A 14,369-nucleotide genomic window follows, 5' to 3' on the forward strand; every position below is an offset into this window, starting at 1 on the left:
GTTTCATTCAGGAAGTCTGAAATGTCGTTTTTCTCTGGTTTCTCCATCCAAATGAAGAGAGTAAGAGAAGAGAAGACGAGGAAAGACACGTGATGTGAATCCATTAGTGTAAATGAGCGGAAACACAGCAGCTTCCGGTGATGTGTGTGTGTGTGTGTGTGTGTGTGTGTGTGTGTGTGTGTGATATGGTAATCAGTGACTTAACACTGCAGTTGTGGGGCCAGTGGATGACACTGACATTTCCCCCAATGTTTGAATGCATCTCTCCTGAACTATTAAACTCTCTAAGCACAATGATCCTGAACCAGAGGCCTGTTTCACTCCACTGGGAAATCACTTGCATCCCGGATGTGTCTCTGGCGCTGAGGTGTGTGTTCAGCGGACGCTCTTCTCTGCACTGATGTGGGTTTTTGTTTGTGGTCGATAATCTATAATTAGACTGTAGTTTGGTCATCTAATCCACTGGACTGAGGCTGTTTGCTGGACTCAGAAACACGAGCCGCACACACACAGACCCAAATGAAATGTTTTATACATGCTTGAAGTTATAGACGGTGTGTGTGTGTGTGTGTGTGTGTGTGTGTGTGTGTGTGTGTGTGTGTGTGTGTGTGTGTGTGTGCGCGAGTATGATTGAAAACACTGATAGCACATGACAGCTCTCATTGCAACAGTTCTCTCTGAAGTGTGAGTGTGTGTGAGAGTTTGTCACACCGCTCTTAAAGAGACAGGTCACCTGTGAATGATCGTCTGTCATCATTCACTCAGTCTCAGCACAAACGGATACATTTTGAAGAATTAATGGATTTAATGAAAGCAAAAACGCCTGATGTGTCAAAGTATTTTTAAGATATTTCATGATATTTACAGTCATTTGTTGGAGTTTAACAGTGTTATTCCCCATGCAGAGAGCAGCGCGAACATCCTGATACACATTACTTTTGCACTGATGACAGAAACTTGGGCATTGAGTTTTAGGTGATCTTTTCCTTACACACTCTCATCGGATGGTGTGTGTGTGTGTGTGTGTGTGTGTGTGTGTGTGTGTGTGTGTGTGTGTGCAGTAAGACTATAAACAGAAGCTGGAGGCTGAAGTTGCTGAGGGTTTTTCGGTTGACTGATCTGTCAAAACTCTTTCGCTAAAGAGAGAGAGAGAGAGAGAGAGAGACCAGTGAAGAGGACGAGCGCATGGGACCGAGAGAGAGAGAGAGAGAGAGAGAGAGAGAGAGGGAGAGAGAGAGAGAGAGAGAGAGAGAGAGAGACCAGTGAAGAGGATGAGCACATGGGACCGAGAGAGAGAGAGAGAGAGGGAGAGAGAGAGAGAGAGAGAGAGAGAGAGAGAGAGAGACCAGTGAATAGGACGAGCGCACGGGACAGAGAGAGAGAGAGAGTTCCAATACAAGGCTAGTGTTTTACCAAAGTCATGTCAAACACACACACACACACACACACACACACACACACACACACACACACACACCTCCTCAGAACACCCTGACCTCAGCTTTTACTCTTTCTTCTTCTGCATCTCTTCTGCTTTCGGAATACTTTTGATTACAACTGTATAATATGTGACCCAGGACCACAAAGTCAGTCACATGGGTCAATTTTTTGCAATTGAGATTTATGCATCATCTGAAAGCTGAATAAATAAGCTTTCCATTGATGTGTGGTTTGTTATGATAGGACAATATTTGGCCAAGACACAACTATTGTAAATCTGGAATCTGAGGGTGCAAAAAAATCGAAACATTGAGAAAATCTCCTTTAAAGTTGTTCATTTATGTTGGCGATTGTGCAGCATTCACTCACAAAAAATACATGTTTTATATATTTACGGCAGGAAATTTACAAAATATCTTCATGGAACATGATCTTTACTTAATATCCTCATGATTTTTGGCATAAAAGTAAAATCAATAATTTTGACCCATACAAAGTATTGTTGGCTATTGCCACAGATAAACCCGTGCGACTCGAGACTGGCAGGCACGTGCACAGGTAGGGCTCAACCTGTGCAGAGCACATGCCCTTTTTGCCCTTACACTCCGAAGTGCCCTTTTTTTGTTGGTGTTTTTTTTAATTTTTTTTTATCAATGCTATTGGTCACCCTTTACGTCTGTCTGTCTGTTGTACAAATATTCAGCCAATGAAAGTTCTTAAAACGAGCTTGTGTAAATCTTATTCGATCCTCAAGCTGTCAGTAAGCTGATAACTCCGCCCCCTCTATATTCACTGAATCAACTGAAGTTCCACAGCAGCCGCACAGTAGACAGCAGCTGAACGAAGTTTTGCGAAGGGTAAATAAATATCTTGTTGTTTGAATAAGTACTACTAAACACTATGTCTATAAAGGCTCATATTTTATTTATTTGATGTCTGACTCACTGACTGAGACATGTGGGACATCGCCTGAGAGAGAGGTCTAGGCTAGCATTTGCCATCTAGTCATAGCCAATACATAGCCTACACTTAAATAGCCTGTGCATACAGTAGCATTTCATCTTTTATAAAATGCGATTTTGGCCAAATGTATTTTACAACACGAAAAACTGAGCGCCCCGCCTATAGCCTACGTTAGCTACAACAAACTAGTTTGTAACCTTTTGATGAAAATGTAATGTGATGCCGCCGGCGCCGTTTTAATGACGGACAAAAAAATGCACATTTGCACACATTCGCTGGTCAAAAACTATATATTGATAAGTAATACAACAACATATAATTTGTTTTTTTTTTACCATCGGAAAGTCATAACAGGTGCGCCCCCGCGCTGTTTCGTACTGGAACTTACACAAAGCAACGAGTGATCCTCGTCACCTAGGTAACATATATTAAGTAAGACATTTCTTTGAATTATGATTGCTGATACACTTAATTTATTAACATTTAGGCTAATCATGTTATGGTAATAATATTACATTATGGTTAATTCAAGGCTGTTAATATGCACGTATTCGCTATCTAGCTAATATTTTAATCTACAGTATTCTATACTCTCCGCTCGTCCTCACATGTATAAAATGTAGTAAAATATGGTTTTACTACAGTAATGTTGTAGTAGTAACTAAAAAAAAAAAAAACATTACAGAAGATCACTGTGAAATCTTTATATTTTATCATGCAGAATGTAATTCATGATTTAATTCATTCCAAGGCTTCATTTATTTGATCCAAAATACAGCAAAAACAATAATATTGTGAAATATTTTTCACAAAAATATTTTTTTTTCTATTTTAATATATTTTAAAATGTAATTTATTTCTGTGATCAACAGTTCAGTACTCTTCAGTGTCACGTGATCCTTCAGAAATGCTTTTCACTGCAATTGTAGGCTACTTTTCACACTATTTTATATATTTTTTCATTGCTGGCTTATTTTAGGGAAAGTGTAGTGAATAAGACCTTCAAGAGACCAACATCCCTGGCTCACAGAAGGTTGCTGTTGTAATTAGGTTTAAAGAAGCCCTTAAAACCCTGTTCATCTATATTATCTATATTATTATTATTATGGTTGTTATTAATCGTGAATAAATCTAAAACTTTTGAGACTATTATTTTGTGTCATTGAAAATGGGAGGGGGTGCCCTTTTTCAGTTTCAGCACATGCCCCTCAAAAGGTCTGTGCACGGCCCTGGAGACTGGTGACGTGATCCAGGGTCACATATACAGTAATTCAATATAGCATTGAATTAAACAGATTTTTTCTTTAAGGATAAAAAAGTCTTTAGATTCTCTGTATTTCAATTACTCAACATAACAAATCGAGTATAAGATAGATGCAAGAACAAACAGTTGCCAGGCTGCTGCTATGTGGTTGCTAGGGTGTTCTAGGTGGTTGCTAGGTGGTTTCTTACTGGCTTACAAGTCAAAAGAGTCGAGCCTCATCGAGCCTCTGAGATTTCTGATGCTCCATGATTCTTGCCAACACAGACATGCACATCTCTTTCATTTAGCTGATCTGTGTGGAAATGAAATGATGGAGGCGTTCTGTTACAAACACAGGCTCACGTTTAAATGACCAGAGCGGCTGCAATCGGCAGGATGTTTAATGACCAAAATAATGTTACAAACCTCCCATAGCGATTCCTTCACACTGTGGGAATAAATTAGCCTGGATGCAAGCCGAACTTTAGCCTGGAAATCCAGACCCAAATCTGAAAGATTAATGGTCTGGCATCGACTAATGAAACTCGGCCAGCTCGAGGGGCGGCACCAAACATGCATTTGAAAATCTCACTGCACGCAATTGGATAACACTACGACCAATCACAACAAGTTATCGCTTAGCCACCAGCGGAGCTCACTGGTAGATTAGACTCTTACTGTATCCGGTCGGCAAAACAGCAAAAACGCCCTTCTTGCAAAGGAACGATTCGAGCGGCGTCTTCAGTTCCTCTTTTAGAGAAAAAGCCAAGTCTAACTCGTTCATTATAGCGGGCAAAGCCGTTTCAAACGACTGGTGTTCATCCAGAGCCATCTTGCAATGTTTACTAATGACTTCGACGTCACAGCGCTGTCCTCTTCTGTTTAGCTCCGCCTCTATCAGATAACCCGATGTGATTGGTGCAGCTCGGATACAAGGGCATATTTAATGAGCATCATTACTCGACGCCAGAGTAACTCGCTGAGCAAATTCAACTTGTGCTCTCATGAGAACTCTGGATTTCCAGGCTAGCCGAATTTAGCCCCGCCCACAACATCTGAGGTCGTGAAGTTCGGTCTGGACTTGATCCGCTGTGGAGCAACTGCGCTCGAACCAGAGCTGTTCGGACCAATCAAATTGCCAGGGCGGGCTTTATACGATGATGGACAGATGATCAACAGTAACATAATCATCCATGTCACTTGAGTTAAATTCGTTTACAACAAAGATGGCTGCCGCTGGAGAACTGAGATGTGTAGATTCCGCCAGAAGATATCGACAACGTATTCATTTTAAAAGAGGAACAAAGAACCGCGATCAAGGCATTTGTCGATCGGAAAGATGTTTTTGCAGTCCTTCCTATGGGATTCTAGACTGGATGCCAGCCGAACTTAGACCCGCCCACAACATTTGAGGTCGGGAAGATACACTCAACATACGTCACTTACTCCGTTGTTATAATTGGTTGGAGGTCTATCCAATTGAGTGCAGAGGCATTTTCTTTCCTGGTTCGGTTGAAACGCCCCTTAATCACAGCCCAATGGAGCAGTATCAGACCATAGACTGTAAAAAAAGATGGACGACGCCCCTTCGCTCTCTTCCATTGGTGAGAACTGAAGCCGCCAGTGTCCCGATATGGCGCTGACATCATTGAGTCTGCGCGGTAGCGATCTCGGGATCAGACCTGACAAATTGCTTGCAGTACGACAAGAGGCTTGTTCAAATAAAGTAAATACAATCTCCTCAGTCGTCCGAAGATCACGAAAAAAAGTCTGTTGGTGCTTCAGTGACTACTTCACTCAGAGAACCTGTCAATCACAGCTGTCAATCATGACGTTACACCACCGCATCACGTAACTAACTAAAAACAAACTTATTTTAAAAACAGACACTTGAACTTACATCAGTGTGATACAAACGACAACAAATGACAGAAACCACCTTTGGAAAAAAGATATTTGAAGTGTAATTTAATTGTTTAGTTGGTCTCACGTCCCATTGAATAACATGGGGAGGCGGGGCTTATGACCTATACTAGGACCAGTCACCAGGGGGCGATCGAGACGCTTGAATCAGACTCATATCCTCCTGAGACCCAGAAAAAAAAAGTTTTGTGAATTTAGTTTTTTTCCATGTCATCACACTGTTTTTTAGAGCACAATAAACAAATGGTAAAAAAACATTTTTGAAAAATAATATTTTATTCATACGTTATGCTTTAAAAGTTATGCTTTAAAAGTTGTTTAAAAAATAAAATGACATGAAATTATATGTATAGGCAAAAACAATGGGATTTTTTTTCAATCATCAATAAATTTTGGGGTTTCAGGATTTTTTCAACCAAAATTTGTATAAAGATTATTCTCAACTATGTTATGAAAGAAATAACGGAATGAATTGATACACCATTTTACTTTATGCAATATGTGGGTAAAATGGCCATAAATTAATATTCCCATTCAATGCAATGTATCTATACACTGTATTTAATTTGCACATTAATGTGTTCTTGGAGCAACATTTAATGAAAAAAGAAGTGAAATAATTGGAGTAATAATTGGCATTAATTGGAGTAATAATATCTAATATTTCATAGCAATATTGATGTATAATTTATTTCCATATTCACTTGTTATGTCTCAGATTTAAGTCCTGATGTCCTCTACAGTGGACACGTTTGAAATCAACGCCCTGTTCTGTAACAAAGTAATTTTTTTTATTTGAAACCCCTTAACATTTTCCTGAGATGTTGTTTTATGAAATACAATTTGAAAAGTAGTCCAATTTAAATTATAATTACAATATATTATCATATTTCCATAAGAATGCTACATTTGATCACTAAATTAATGTCAGACATTTTTAAAGACCAAGGCGAAGTTGTTTTCATGGTGAAACCTCCAAACATCTCTGAAAAGTCCTGAATCTGCTCTTTACAGGACACCCAGGTTGTGTCATGTGACATGTATGATGTCAGAGAAATTCACTAAAATATAATGTCCACTACAGTGGACAAAAGTCTATTCTTGGGTCCCAGGAGGATATTCTGACTAGAATCTGAGTATATGTGGATATGATATGAGATATGAATCTGAGGAATAAATAATATGTGAGTGTTTAAATGGACCAAAGCCAAAGACCAGCACAGACGGCTTAATCCAGTTTCACTCAGAAAATATGTCATATTACAACGGTAAAACGAGTTACAAATGCTGTTTCATGTTGACTTCACGATGCCGACAGCATCATCTCAGGCTGTTGTGTGACTGAAATAGCAGCTTTTAGATCCAGCAATTCAACCCATTCAAACAGCAAGAGCTTCATTTCCCTCCGCAGAAAGCTAAAGCCACATCCAGTCCTTCACTTATCCTGTTTGTTGTTCTTCCCTCTAATAGGACGTTCGTTCTTTTGACCCACAAAACTGGGCTTTACAACCCTGACTGACAGACACAGTCCTCTGTCACTTCACAACCAGCAGCCAACAATACTGTGAAATATTAATACCATTCAAATCAGCTGTTTTCTATGTGAATATACAGTAAAGTGTAATTTATTCCTTAATTTTCAGCATCATTACTCCAGTCTTCAGTGTCACATGATCCTTCAGAAATCACTCTAATATGATGATTTGATGCTCAAGAAACATTTATGATTAATTAATTAAAAATATGAATTATTTCAAGCTTTTGGTCGGGTACATTCCCACAAATCATATTATTTTCAAGCCTTTATACAAACCTAATGAACAAATATAATACAAGGTTATGTCACATAAATAGCAGCAAAGAAAGTGGAAGGAGGGAAACAAAAGAGCTTATCAATTAACAAGTTATGAAATATCTAACATTCACATCAACACTGAATGCTTGAACTAAATAGGGATGTAATAATATATCGTGTCACAATATATCGCAATACAAACATGCAACAATATGTATCGTGGATAGTGAGATTATGTATTGTGTATAGTTCACAATATAATTAAAATTTCTGTGAGGAACAAATTCAAGTTTTCAGAGTTTTAGTGTCAGTTCTACATTAAACTACTATATATAATGTATAATAATGCAATGGGTCCTGATAATGCCAAATGTCTGATGTTACCAGTAAAAGTGTCCTACTTTATTTTAAATATCGAGTCAGTGAAAGAGTGCAAGAATATTCGTCTAAAATAATTCTGTATTCATGAATATCATGAATATTGTTATTCTGGTGTCTCGTGCTTTGGGTTTCCAGCAAGTCCAAGCCTATTCATTTACACACACAATGTAAAACCAAAGTGAGCATGTTAATCAACAGTACATTTTTGTTAACCTTTTATCATATGTCTTGAAGTATTGCAGTAATATGGTATCGGGATATGTCTTGAATCATGACATGAGGGAATCGTTACACTCCTATTGGTTATCATATATCAATGCATGAAAACACCTTCAGCTGGTGTATATGAGGTGTACGTCTCCTTCATCACTGTAATGTGTGGCACACCAACAGCTCCATATAAACCAGCTCATGAATCAGTGTGTGAGTCAGTGTGTGTGTCAGTGTGTGTGTCGGTGATGGGCCGCGGGGCAGACTGCCCGAACACGTCTCTGTCGGCCTGAGACCATGCTGCTTTTTTCACAGCAAACTTAAATGGTGGCGCCTGATTCACACCTGAGCTGAGAGGTCACACACACACACACACACATACACACACACACACACACACACACACACACACGCACACGCACACGCACACACACACGCACACACAGTTTTACAGGACAGTGTTGTTACATGAAAGACGCGTGTGTCATATTCATCATAACACTCACTTAAATACCACAACTTTACCTCCTTTTGGTGATTAAATGAATGAATTGCATGTTAAATTCTGTATTATATATATTCACAAACATGTTAGCAAAGACTAATCTGTCTGGCTGGAACACTGTCAAATATGAAATGGTGAAATACTGTAAAAATGCTGCTTAATTGGGGACGTTCCCTGATAATATACATTTATATCATGGAATAATACAGTAAAATACTATTTTTGGAAGGGATAAAGTACGTCATCTCATAATTTACAGTGTAAAAACATAATCTGTCAATTCTTTGTGTGTCACACCTTGATGGTTTTTAATTGAAATAACACGATTCTTCTTAGTTACCAGCTATCAGTTATGTACAGTAGGGTTTTATGTTCATCTTATGTTGTGGAATGAATGTTTTTTGCATTATTTTAGTGTTGTGTGGTGTTTTGTATTTGTGTGTATGATATTGTGCACTTTTTATATACTAGTACTTTAATCATCTTGTGGAAAAGCTGCTTGTGATTAACTTTGATATTTCATGCCTTTCTCTTTACTACCTGTGATTTTAAGGTGATTGTCAGTATATTATAAAGGTAATAAAACAGATTGTAGTATTTTGGTAAATTAACATATTTCTGATGCAAAGAATCCTGAAAAAAATTGTACACAACTGTTTTCAAGATTGATAACAATAAGGAATGTTTTTTTGAGCATCAAATCATCATATCAGAATGAAAACAGTTATTTTAAATTGTAATAATATTTCACAATATATCTGTTTTTTCTGTATTATTAATCAAATAAACGCAGCCTTGGTATGCAGAATATTAAAAATAATTTTTATATATATATAAAAGTGTCATTTTTTGCAACCATATTTATTTTTACGGTCTGGCAACCATTTTTTACCATAAATTTCACCAATTTATTTATTTATTTATTTATTTATTTTCAGTGTATGAAACCTTCAAAAGCATTTGCTTTGTAAAATACACACATCAAGACGTTCCGGCTGTTATTTGGGGAACATCAGCGTGTCTGAAACATCGTGACGGCGACAGTTTTGAGTCAGTTATTTATTTATTTAACTCTTCCTCTCCGGTTTCTGTCCACTACGATTAGCAGTTTGTGCTGACGTGAGCGTGTTACTCTGCAGTTTCCGCACTGTCAACGTGTTTTATACTCATACACGACCTTCAGAAGACAGAAACACACAGCGGTTTAGAAACATCTGCAGCAAAAACACAAGAGTGGAGAATTTCAGCGCCTTTTAAGTTCATACAGCCAAATCACTTAAAACTCATTTTACTTGTAAAGCATGTGTATACGTACTGTCCCAAAGCAGATTCACACACAAACAGTGCATTAGTTCTTCTAAGTAAAACTAAGATGACAGAAAGCACTGGAGGAACTGATGGAGAAACTAATCCTGAATCTACACCCACACAACTGCTAATCTTATTATTTACAAGATATAATCCAGTATTCATGATAACATTGACTAATCAGTCCACTGTTCAATTAAACATAATTATGATCAAGAGTGAAGCAGATCCAGAGAAACAACTACATCCGATAGGAAGGAAGTGGAGAAATATGGAGATACGGAGAAAGCCGTTCAGCGTTACTCGTCGTAAGTGCATTTTTACTAGTAAGAATTTAATTGAGAGCTCTACAATTTAGTTCTTACTATTAACAATTATTATTAAAGAGCTCTCTAAATTCAGTTCTTTCTTTAAATAATGCAATTTCAGAGCTCTCTATTTCAATAACAGAGCTCTGTAATTATACATATCTATAATGTGTTGTTTTTACTAGTAAAAATTCAATTAGAGAGCTCTACGCTTGCATTTTTACTAGTAAGAATTTAATTTTAGAGCTCTCTAATAGGAATTATTAGTAAAAATTCAATCGTAATTCAATCCATTCACTACAAAAATGAATGGAAGTCAATGACTATAGTGAAAATTTATTTGCAGAGCTCACACACACACACACACACACACACACACACACACACAGAGAAAACAATTTTGACATTAAATGTTTTTACAAACAGTTCTGAAATAAATCAAACAATTTATGATGATTTACATAGTAAATGTTCATATATCAATGCAAAAAACATTGGAAATGTAAAAAATCCGTTCACTTGTAAATGTGTGAATACCATTCATCCATTCAAACTTAATTTTGATTACGTTTGTGCATCTTTCTTTAACTATAATGACGTTGCGTTGGTTCATTTGCATCTAATGACTGACACCCAGGCCTTTAAACAGGGACGTAAGATGTGATTCTGCGCGTGTGTGTGTGTGTGTGTGTGTGTGTGTGTGTGTGAGGACGGATGTGTTCCGGGAGCTGTCCGTGTGCGCTGGTGCTGAAACATCCACTTTAATGAATGGACTGAGATTATTACACCGCCGTGAAGATACAGGGTCGCCGGTGAGCAACATCTGCGGATGATATCACTAAAACATACATCATCTACACTCATCCACACACCACATATCATCACTATAGTTCAGGAGAGCAAAATAAAGTAAACCGTGACATATTACACCCAATAATTCTTCATACAGCGACTACCAGTAAAAATTTGTGACCAAATATTACTCCGACACTTTGAGCTGATCATGTTTTGCTGAAGTGTGCTTTCTTTAATTGCTAATGCTCTTTTTACACACAGACTGAACACAATGAAGCATTGCTTGGTGATTGGTTGAGCTAAACTGGTATTATCTAATTGTGTAGTTAAATTTAACAGCTGACAGATATTCAACATAACTCATGTGTGAGACAGTCTAACAGAAGGACGGACAAAACCAGTCAAATATCAACTGAGTTCTGCTCATATTTTATTACCATTTTCGAAACTATAGTGAATAAACTGTGATAATGTTGAAGGTGTCTGAATAAATGTTGGTTTGACTGTATAACAACTGCATTTGATCAAACTCCACACTATTACACCTGATACAGAGATCATCCTAAAGCTCTTGACTGAGGGTAATCTGATGATCGCTGTTGATTAAACAGTGCATGTGTGTTTTTGGTGAACGCAGACGTCTGTAATTCAGCCTTCGGTGTGTGTCGCTCTGAGTGTTTATAATACGAGTCACCAGAATCCAGGTCTGGATGTCACTGAGAGAATGAGGAAATCGAAATTAATTGAAAATCCAGGTTCACATTGAGCTCTGGACATTGAAACTAAATATCTTACAAGCATGAGATGTGCCTCCAAACAGCATCAGATTGGGTTTCTTTAGCTTGCAACGGGAACCTTCAACCTGAACACAATTTGAGAAAGATTCTCTGGTTGAATAACTATTAATAGCAAGCTTTCAGAGTGATATAACGAACCATCGAAACAAGTCTTACAAGCATTTTCAGTCGCTGACCAATATAAACATCTGTAACCGCATGAGATGCACAACTAAAGCACGACAGATCTAAACATGAACATCAGCCTAAAAACTCGATTAACTATTACAAATGCTTTAAGGAATCATATAATAAGCAACAAGAAGGAAATTTTCTATTGCTAAAAATCATTAAAATGCATTAAACGCACATCAAAAGTGCAACCGATAACAATTCCCTGTCATGAAGAACAGAAGCCTGGAGGATGATTCATTTCAGAATAAAAGCGTTCTTTCTTTGAGCAAATTGTGATTATGAATTCAACTAAACAAAGCTTTAAACAACCGGAAGAAGAGTCTATTAATAGAACAATCCTGCCAAACACATTAAACATGAAGCGCAATCAACACTGAAGGCTTGTTGGGCAGATCTGGCTCCAGAACTATTAATATTAAAGAAGATTTGATGCCCAAAACATATACAACAATCCTGTATGATTCTTATACTTGTTTTTAAGGCTCTTCACAATCAGGCACCTTTACATGTCCAACATGTTGTCCACATCCAGATCATTGAGCAGAGAATCAGCAGGACAACATATAAACACAAGAGCGGTTTATGGGTCCAAAACTCTGAATGATCTCCCGTCTCCATTAGATCAGCCAAATCTAGAACTACTCTCAAATGTAGGCTAAAATCACATCTGTTAAAGCTATGTGAGAAGAACACTCGTGAAAGGGTTTCTAGTATGTATTTTTTATCTTTATGTATTGCTTGTTCTTCTTTATTGTGAAGCACTTTGGGCAACCATTAATAAGAATGAATAAATGAAAGACATGAAGTGTACACATCTCGCCAAGCGCGTGAGGAGATGCAGACTGACAGAGAGGGTTGAGAAGCTCTTTGTTTTGATGGCCACCAGCAGAAGAAACACTTAAAGGTGCAGATATTCACATAAACAAAGCTTTAAACAACCGGCAGGAAAGTAACATCATCTATTAATAGAAGAACATATTAAACATGAAGCGCTTTTCCACAAGGCACATTCAGAATCGATACTAAACAATCTATTGAAGGGTTTTTTTTGGGGTAGATCTGGCTCCACACTGAACTATTAATATTAAAGAAGCTTTGTTCCAGTGATGCTCATTTCTACAGCTAGAACAGTCGTGTCAACACCTCGCCAAGCGCGTGAGGAGATGCTGACTGACAGAGAGGGTTGAGGAGCTCTTTGTTTTGATGGCCACCAGCAGAAGAAACACTTAAAACACTTAAAGGTGCAGAGACTCACACGTAAGCGTGGTAAATGAACGCCCATCCGCGCGGTCTCTCCAGAACATTGTAGAGGAAATTCTGCAGGCGTCGGTAGAACGCGTTGCGCTTCGGCGGCCTCTTCCCGGAGATGCTGGATCTCTGTTTGCTCAAGATACTGCCGCGCTTCGACGCGTCCGCGCCCGCGATCAGCAACGCGCCGTCTCGGCTCGAGTCCGTCGCGCCCGCGTCCAGCCCCACGAAGCCCACCTTCAGCTTCTTCTCGGCCGGCGGGGCGTCGGGAAACACGCCGCCGTTGCGGGATTTCTGCACCATGCTGGAAGCGCTGTCGTCATGGAGATCCGCTGCTGATGATGATGCTGATGAGAGTGATGATGATGATGCTGCGGGTCGGGACAGGTGCGAGCATCACTGCGCGCGAGAGGAACAAGAAGCCAATAGCGATGCGAAGACGAGCTGCAGTCTCTCCTCTCTCTCTTTCTACTCACACACGCGCGCGCACACACACACACACTCTCTCTTTCTCTCTCTATCCCTCTCTCTCACACACACACCCACAGGAAATATCTGTCAAATGAATGAATATAATATCCTGGCCGAAAATTACCAGCACCTTTTCAGTTTTTCTTAAAGTCCCCCTGTAGTCAATAATTATATCGCTTAAAACTCATCTTTGATCACCAAAATTAGATATTTAAAAGTTTTTTCCTTGGAAAAAAAAAAATAAACTTCATGCCTTAAAATATCTTGAATGTAACTCGACACCCTTGCCTCATTTAGTATGCGCGGTTCTATGAATATGCAAATGAGCCCCGCCTCCACTCACTCACTCAGCTCAGAGATCCACTGGTTGACGATCACACGTTGATCTGATTGGTTACAAGGTAGTTTGTGACGTCAGAAACACCAGCGATTCGAGACTGTCTTTGGTTCACTGCAGTTTTAAGGAGGAAATACTCAGCAATGCTGTCGACTTATGAATTTACACATGGTTTGTCTTAAAGCATATTAAAAACACCACATAGACACATAAACAACATTAAAAGATGGATTTTTACCAATATCTAACCTCTTAATCCCGCCTAAGCCCTTAGCTTGTTTTAGAGGGAGTTTATCACAAAGATTGATCATAAATTGATGATTTGTTTTTGTGTCAAACGTTCAAAAAAATACAGTTGAATTGTATTGTGGAACAGGCAAAAATGGGAATAAACAAGGAAACATCATACATATTCCCCTTTGTTTTGTTTTTAAAGTGTTAATTTGAGCAAGAATAAACATATCATAAAGG

The 14,369-nt window shown here is 38.4% G+C and overlaps 2 protein-coding genes across 3 annotated transcripts in view; one reads left to right on the plus strand and one right to left on the minus strand.

Annotated features, from left to right (window-relative positions):
* Nucleotides 1–13,497, minus strand: part of kcnq2b (potassium voltage-gated channel, KQT-like subfamily, member 2b) — a 58,167-nt gene extending 44,670 nt beyond the window's left edge. For both annotated transcript variants that reach the window (XM_079883530.1, XM_079883529.1), the window contains exon 1: nt 13,098–13,497. In XM_079883530.1, coding sequence (XP_079739656.1) covers nt 13,098–13,393 — 296 coding nt within the window. In that variant the 5' untranslated portion in view covers nt 13,394–13,497. The remainder of the gene's footprint in view (nt 1–13,097) is intronic.
* The window catches only part of kif5ab (kinesin family member 5A, b), a 581,587-nt gene that overhangs the window by 239,795 nt on the left and 327,423 nt on the right, over nt 1–14,369 (plus strand). The window lies entirely within an intron of this gene.

This window comes from Squalius cephalus (genome assembly GCF_949319135.1).
Source record: "Squalius cephalus genome assembly, chromosome: 10".
Taxonomy (NCBI): Eukaryota; Metazoa; Chordata; class Actinopteri; order Cypriniformes; family Leuciscidae; genus Squalius; species Squalius cephalus.